The 8,516-nt window shown below is 39.7% G+C and overlaps 1 protein-coding gene across 3 annotated transcripts in view; it reads right to left on the bottom strand.

Annotated features, from left to right (window-relative positions):
• Positions 1-7,634, bottom strand: part of LOC124621833 (nucleosome assembly protein 1;2-like) — a 344,932-nt gene extending 337,298 nt beyond the window's left edge. Inside the window, exons 1-2 of one of the 3 annotated variants that reach the window (XR_006980573.1) lie at positions 7,384-7,634; positions 408-648 (exon numbers count right to left, since the gene is read on the bottom strand). Coding sequence is in view for 2 of the 3 variants with exons in the window: in XM_047147273.1 (XP_047003229.1) it covers positions 521-645; positions 7,384-7,573 (315 nt within the window). In the remaining variant the exon portion in view is untranslated. Of the gene's footprint in view, positions 1-407; positions 649-7,383 lie in introns of those variants that run through there. The other 2 variants (XM_047147273.1, XM_047147274.1) reach the window with 2 other exon arrangements.
• Positions 7,635-8,516: the final 882 nt, after the last annotated feature.

Here is an 8,516-nt window from a genome sequence, read left to right on the forward strand (position 1 = left end):
CATCTCTGCATGGTACATCAAAGGACTCCACTGCAATTATATATTTAGCTTTGGAAATTTTGTGGTAACTAGAAAAGCATTAGGTGTGAAGTTGTTATAAATACCTCTTTTCATTTCTTTTCCAACAGCTCACTCAGTATCATTTTGCTGCATGAATCCCAGTATTGTATATTGTAGATAAGCATTTATAAAACATAAAAACAAACTGCCATTTACAGGAGAGAGGGACTCAGAAAAAGTAGAGTAAAGGTGGTATTACATTGCAGCATCCGGTATATTATTTATAGTCGATTACTGAAGCAATTTAAAGAATTCTGGAACTTTTTCAGTATCTTCCTGTTTGCAGTTATCACCCATGTGTGTTCTAGAGCTTATATTTACAAGGCATTGAATAATACACGCATATGTTTGCTGCAAAGTGCAGTGGTGCTTTATTTATGCCATGTCAGTGCATGGTACATGACAGTGTGAGCAGCGCAGACTGCGCCTCCACGGTGCAGCGCCCCCTCAGCGGCGGCGGCTACAACTTGTGGGCGGCTCTGCGGGCGGCGCCTGACCTGGCGTGGGGTCTGTTTGCAGCTCTGCTCGCAGCGTGTCGGCTGCCTGCACGAGCGTGTTTCGCGTGGCCGGCCCGGGCGTGAGCACCTGCTCAACAATAAAGGACAGACTTGTCGATCAAGTGTCTCACCAGAAAATTCGAGTATTCATAACAGCAACACCTGTCTACAGCTGCTGCAAACAGTAAGCTTGCATTTTATGTGCGTCTTTATATTTGAGAAGTGGATGACACATACATGTTTGCTCTTGAAATTATTATATTTATAATCAAGTAATTAGTATGGTAACTTTGCCCTGTCAAAATCAAAATTGTAAGTATGGAACACAAAACAGCCTACCAATTAAAAAAGAAACACAACACCATAGTGTCTAATGTAAGATATTTTCGCACTGTTAATGTTATGATTTTGAAAATAGAGTAAATTTTTCTGTAATATGTTTTTTCAGTATATTGTAAATATTTTCCTGTCAATGAATACGATTATGTAATTTAAATGCAATACCTCAAGAAGAGTTGGATAGTAACATGTAGTAAACACGCCTGTCTACATAGGGAAATTTGCTGTTGTGAACAATCAAAGAATATATCTGAATTAGTGAACATTGTCGCTGGGCGCGGACGCTCACAGTGCAGTAGAGCCTTGCCCAGGCTCTTGTGCAGTAGTGTCTGACAGAGGCGCTCAGGTGTAGTATTTGGTAGCGGCATGTAGTGCAGCACATTGTAACGTAGGGCCTACCAAACTGGAATAAATGTATGTGATGGCCAGAGATAATTGGGAACAATGCAGAAAGTACCAAGAGGAGTTAATAGGAAAGACGAGCTTTATGGATCCAAAGTTGTTTATTGCAAAGTGACGACAAGCCTGTTGCCATGCACTGTCGGCGATTATTTCCTTTACACAGCACCAGCGGCCACTCGCTGAAGTAAGACCAGAACAAATTTAATATTTAGAAGTGTAGCTAGCATGGTAGTAAAATTTTGTGAATTATTACCAACTTAATGTTAACACTGTGTTGAAAGTTCTCAGACCTGAACAATTACCACATAGGGTCCTATTCTTTCATTATTAATTAAAACCGAGTGTCAATGTTGATGACAAAACAACTAAAATTGATGAATTAATCTTGATAATTTGTTTAAACAAGCGAAAAGTATCAAAACTTATAAATAATCAAGATAGTTAAAGACAATCGACTTTATGTTCAGTGAAATCTTCACTTGAAAATGAGTATTAATATTCAGTGATTACGAAAAGATAATTTCAGTGAGTTTGGAAGATTAGTACAGATCAGAAGTTTAATTTTTTTTTTTTTGACATCAGTAGTTTTTGCTCTCATTCCCAAAATATGTAACAGGTTCTGTAAAAGTTAATCAGTAGTTATTTATTGAAAGTTACATGCTACTAAGACATATTTTGCTTAAAAAAATATTTGTTTAAGAATAATTACATAGTAGAAATATTAACATTAGGCTTTACGGGGGACTGTGAGAAGCTATTTATTACTCAAACTGAGTGTCAAACAATTAGCAGTCAAGTGGATACTCTTAGTGCAATTTGTTTTACTGAATTCGTGATTAGATTTATTTCATGTTGCTAACTGAGTTTGAGTCTGAGCTCTAGTCCTTGTTATTTTGCCCATTACCAGCTGACTGTCATTCCTTAACTATTACGTAAATACTTTTCCAAATTGATTAACAGCAATATAATATTATTCGCTCACACCATGAGCTGGCGACCGTTTTCTATAACCCTTACAATGTAAACTAAGAAATATTTGACTTCATTGTCTGAAATTTCGCAGACTACTTTGCAGTTTTTAGCATTTGACAAAATTCTTTCGATCCTTATTGCGTAGAAGTAATAGCGCAATAACGATTCGGTTATAATGGAATCTACGTTTTTTTTATATTTAATTTGTTCTGCGGAAACAATGCGTTTATGTCAGGCATCATGAATATTAGGAACATGTGTCATCAGGTATTTCAGTTTTCTCAAAGTCCAGTGGCTGAACTTCGAGAATTGTAGTTGTGAAATCAATATTAGGTTGTGGAATTTTCGATCAGACAGTAGAAAAAGAAAAAATGCTAAAATCGACAGCAATACAAACGTGAGCCGATCTCGAAATTATTTGACGGCTAGCTGACGAATGACAGTGGAATGGGTAGCTAAATAGACGCGGCAGATCTCAGTAATGTTACAGTAAAACAGGAGAGCGACGATTCTTACCAGGAAAATACCTCAGAGATGTTCTTATAGGGCGTGGGTTGTACGGATGAGATCGAAACGAAAACAGAAATAAAACTGATACTGAATAAGGTGGGCGATGTGCAATTGGGAGTTCTGAATTAATTGAAACAGATGGTATTAACGATAAATGTCGCGAAATAGGGGAGATAGTGTCACAGACATAATACGTGAATTGGAGTGTCAATCACTAAAACAAAGGCGATTTTCGTTGCGACGCGATCTTCTCATGAAATTCCAATCAACAGTTTTCTCCTCCGACTGTGAAAACATTCTGCTGGAACCCACATACATAGAGAGAAACAATCATCACGATAAAATAAGAGAAATCAGGGTTTGCGTAGAAAAATTTAAGTGCTCGTTTCTCTCGCGTGCCGTTCGAGAGTGGAACGGTAGAGAGACAGCTTGAAGGTGGTTCATTGAACCCTCTATCAGACACTTTATTGTGAATAGCAGAGTGATCACGTAGATGTAGATATGGATGAATAATGGTTTGAAAAATGATATGTCTTCGTCAGTTCAGACATTGAATAATTAAATGAGTTCGTTGGATACCAAAATTGGTAAGCAGATAAAAGGTCTGATTCCACAAATGGCCGATACAGTGAATGAAAACATAACTAAGCTAGACGTTTAACTGTAAAAATGAGACTTTAAAGAAGCCGGTAAACGATGAAATCAAAGAGGAGAACGGTATGTTGCAGTTAGCAGTAAAATAACTGATGATCTTCCCGCTATGCGTGGGTACTAAGCACGAAAGTAGCCCATCAAATTAAAACAGTAAATGATGAGGAGGAAAAGATTCGTAGTGAACTAGATCGGTCTCTCAAAACTTGAAAAGGGCGGATCATGAAAGTTCAAAACGAGACAGACACCAAATTACAAGAATCCGCGTCTGCTATTAACACTCATGTACCGGGAAAAACTCGGACGTTTGAAGTTAAAGTGAAACACTAAACGGCGGAATTTAAAATTTATAATAGTTAGTCTGAAACCTGAAAGTAATAAAGTCAAATGAAAAAATAGAGAATATGAAAAATTTACGCTACCCCAGTTACGTAAATTTCGAAATTCAAAAGTTCGACCAAAGAAACGGAGTCCATCCATTTTTTTTATAGACCCATGCATAAAAACCCATGCAGAGGATCGAATTACAATTGGAGAATAAAATTAATCGAGGACGCGATTAGCTGGGTAGTCCATGTTATGGATAGTTGCCGGACTTCAGACGACTTTCAAATAAAAGGTTCGAAGAGGAATACTGGCCTTAGATATCAAGGACGAAGTATTGCAGGAATTTATGCAAGCTGCTCCGTAACGGTCACGCGAAGAAACAAACATGAAATCTAACTGCGAGAAACTGATCAAAAAAGTCACGTACGTAGAAGGCCAGACGTCAGAACAGAACGTGTTAACGGTGCTGCGCGGAAAATTACCGTGAAGTGTCAAGGGCTACTTAATGAGCGAAAATGATAACTATCTCTTCTGAAAAAAGTTGGTGACATTCATGCTAGGTACCGAGACAGTGAAAAGCGGTACTACAGCAACTACAATCACCAAATTAGGAATAACTTCAACCACAACAATAATAATAAGAATGATTACGAGGATCGGTGTGCTCACGTAGAAAGAGGTAGGAGAGGAGGAAGAGGAGGTAGCCGTCGTGGAAGAAGGAATCAGAATGGATGAATTTGCGAAAGTCACTGTTCGGAAAACGCAGATCCGCAACAGTAATGGGGACCGCTGGTGTGGAGATCAGTAGCGGCCATGCCTTCAAAAACAGTGTTACTGTGCGATAACAATAGAGTGCTCAGTAACCAACAAAGTCAAGCATGTAAACACCAAAAGGTTCAAGTAAGAAGCAGTACGCATAAATATCAATGCAAGGATAATGAATTTCGCGAACAAAGTAAATGAAATGTGGTAGCGAATGAAATCAGAGGTGTTGTCGGAGCGGCATCGGGTGCGGCGCATACGTGTAGTACGGCGGCGCCGATTATGGATCAGTGTACGGTCACGAAGAAATGTGTTGTCGTTGGTATCGAGGTCGAATCAGTGGGCAAGGAGAACGAATGGCTAAATTGGTTAAGTAAAATATATTAGAAGTTGAAAGAATGGAAGAGAAGTAGGAAATAAGTTTCAGTGAGAAGAAAATTGAGAGTAATGACAATTATGAAGTGTGTGAAGTACAGGGGGTGAGCAATCTGAGAGAGATGTTGCGTGATGTAGATGAAATTAACAAGTGGATAATGAGCAATGTCGATGACATTAATGAACATGGTGAGTACAAGGGAACACGTTAAGTGGAAGTGATTAAGAATTTTGCAGATGCCATTCCCAATTCAATCGAAATCGACCTATTTAATCAGACATCCGGAAACTGTAATATATGGCAAGAGTATGTAGCTTCTGGCAACCGAATGAAATAAGAAAGTGAAGGAGATGGTTCCAATGTGTACGAAGCCAAGGGTGGTGTGATACGTTCAGAAAACAGTGACAATAAAAGTGAACGTGCCGGTTACTTAGATCTAGCAATGGTTAAACATGTCATGTGTAAAAAGGAGGAAAGGGATGGGGGAAGACTGAAAAACACCCCAGATAAATTAGCTGAAAGAACGTTTAACGTTAAATGCGAACATTTCATGTTAGGCATTACCGTCCCTGTTTTGTGGAAAGATCTGGAAGTGGATCAAGACTTGTGGGAAGATACAAGTAATAAATTGCAGCGTTGTGACCAAAATTGTACTTATCGAAGTATAGACAAAAGAAACTCAGTATTAATAGATAGCAGTAGTCAAATTAGAATCACGTCTCAAAAATTTTATGAGCATACCAAAACAGTAGCAGATATCGTTGAGATTCCAGTTATAGGAGTGGAAGTTATAGGCACTAGTGGTGCCTGTAGCAAACCGATTAAGAAGTGAGTCTTGCTGCCATTTCGTATTGAAGGTATTTTATGTGAGCATGATTTTTAATGGTGTACCAGTTAAGTACTCGAATTATACTGGGTATGGATTGGATGATGAAACATGATTCTTCATTGTGAGAAGATATTAATGACTTGTTCTGTAGTAGACAGTAAATTAGAAGAGAATTTTGGCGATATTAATCAGGCGATTGAAAATCATGTTAGAGGGCTCAGTTTAGTTTCGTTACTTATGGGTGAAGGCTTGAGTAAAGAGTCGCGGCTTATCATATCAGAAACGGGAACACGATATCACCTTTCGACGACGAATTTGCAAAGATAGTGGAGAGCGTTTCGGGTATATGACCTTGAGTACAAAATTGAAATGATACGCCATGAGCGATTTTTTGGACCAGTCTATCAGGTACGTTAGCTAGGAAAAATTTGGTGGTAAGTTTCTACGGGACCAAACTGCTGAGGTCATCGGTCCCTAGGATTACACACTACTTAATCTAACTTAAACTAACTTACGCTAAGGACAACACACACACCCATGCCCGAGGGAGGACTCGAACCTCCGACAGGGGGGAGAGGGGGGGGGGGGCAGCCGCGGGAACCGTGGCATTTACTAGCGAAGAAGTAGTACAAAAAGAGATAAACCGTATGGCGGAATGGAGCATAACATAACGGCCTATGGGGCAATATAATAACCCGGTCGTTTTGGTAAACAAGAAAAATGATAGCATTAGGATTGTGATAGATGCACGCGATCGTAACAAGATTATAAAGCGTGAGACAAATTGTCCCGAGTGTTTGGACGAGGTGTAGCAAAAATTCAATAACGTGTGGTACATGACGGGCCTCGATCTGACGGCCGGCTGTTGGCAGATCGCTCTCGAGCAAGAATAGTGAAAACTGACCGCGTTCTTGTTTGCAGGGAAATGTTACCAACATAAAATAAATAAAAAAGGGTGATTTTGTGAAAATTTCTACGTTACGTAAAGCCACAGCGGAAACAGTGTTTAGTAAGTTGGGAGACAATTATTTCGTGAAGATAGGGAAACCGAAAGTTAAATTCTCGGACAATTAACCTTAGTTCGCATCTAAAATTTAAAATGAAGGTTCAAAATGGCTATGAGCACGATGGGACTTAACTTCTGAGGTTATCAGTCCCCTAGAACTTAGAACTACTTAAACCTAACTAACCTAAGGACATCACACACATCGAGGCACGATTCGAACATGCGACCGTAGCGGTCGCGCGGTTCCAGACTGTAGCGCCTAGAACCGCTTGGCCACTACAGCCGGCTTTAAATGAAGGCCTGTAGAAGAAACGGTGTAGAGGAGATTCATATTCTGGTATGTTATGTGTCAAGGAACCTTCTGGAATGCAATGTGCTTGAATTACGCAGATGTTTTAGGGCATATTGCCATTATGTCCACGGAGCGTGGGAGAATATGTAGCTGACGTTAGTATGGTCTCCTCCCCCAAACCGACCAACCAAAGCGTCGGACAAAATTGTCACGCCCCACCAAGGTTTAATAGGCTCGCAATCTACATCAAAATCTGATACCATGAATGCTGTCTGCAGACAGACACAGTGATAGAGCGCCAGTAGCGGCACGGGGGCGGTTAGCGCTGTGTTCAGCCTGCCCACTTGAGCTGCTGCTTACCTTTGGCTGCCCGCCTGCTCTCTCCACTTAGACCCTCCTCATCACTGCAGTCGTCGGCGTCGTCGTCTGCTGAGCTGTCAGTCTCGTCGTCATCTTCGAACACTTCGTCTCCATCGTCTGCAGCAGCCAGCGGCGTGCAGTACGCCACAAGCAACACACCAGAGATCAGCAGGACGAGGGCTGCCTTCATGGCTGTAGTGGCTTCTAAGTTGAGGGCCTTGCTACAAGTGCCACAAGCGAGCACACCGGCCTCCTCTTATACGGCGCGTCGGACACTTATCGCTCATACTGTGGCACGCAAGGACAGCTACTTAGAGTGTACTTCAAAATACGAGATTAGCCCTGTCGTTATTCTATCTTAAAGGTAGAAATATCTTGCTGGACGTGGTAGTAAAACTTGAAGCTCAAGGTTCTAAAAGACGATAACAATATTGTAAGCACTACAGCTGCTAAATACAGGAGAACCAAGAAAAACATTTGATGTAAGTTTACAGACATGAATTACAAACCTCTTTCTATTGTAAGAACAACAATACACAAGGGTAATCACTCGTTTTAAGAACTAATTTAAAAACGACAAAGAATTGATTCGTTTACTATTAATTTACTTGTTCTTCTTGTTACTTTGCATTATCATGCTCTACATTTAACTAAAATCATCCAGTGTTATTCACTGCATTCTTTGATTATTTGTATGATAATTCGTTATCCCATTTTAGCAACAATTAATAGTATTTTTTGTTTTGTTATGTTAATCTGTGGCTGTAACTTTGTATTAAGTAATCTATAGACTCTTACTATTAACCATGACCTAACAATAGACTTGTGAAGCCCAGTACTGATGATTGTTGCCCTGTAACTACATTCTGTATCAAGAACTTTTTTTCAGCTTTTTCTCAGTGCTTCATCCACTGTGATAAATAATAGGAACAATGATAACTCTTAAACAGGATTCAATCCCTCTTACCAGAATCAATTCTTTGGGCCTGATTCGATTACTATTCACAATTTTCGTGTTGAGTGAAGCTAGAAAAATCACTTACACCATGTCACACCAGTCTGACACCTATCAAATTCTGCGTGACATTCAACTAAAAAGAAAAAAAAAAAAAAAATTCTTTCCTCCTAAGACC

This window comes from Schistocerca americana, chromosome 7 (assembly GCF_021461395.2).
Source record: "Schistocerca americana isolate TAMUIC-IGC-003095 chromosome 7, iqSchAmer2.1, whole genome shotgun sequence".
NCBI classification, from domain to species: domain Eukaryota; kingdom Metazoa; phylum Arthropoda; class Insecta; order Orthoptera; family Acrididae; genus Schistocerca; species Schistocerca americana.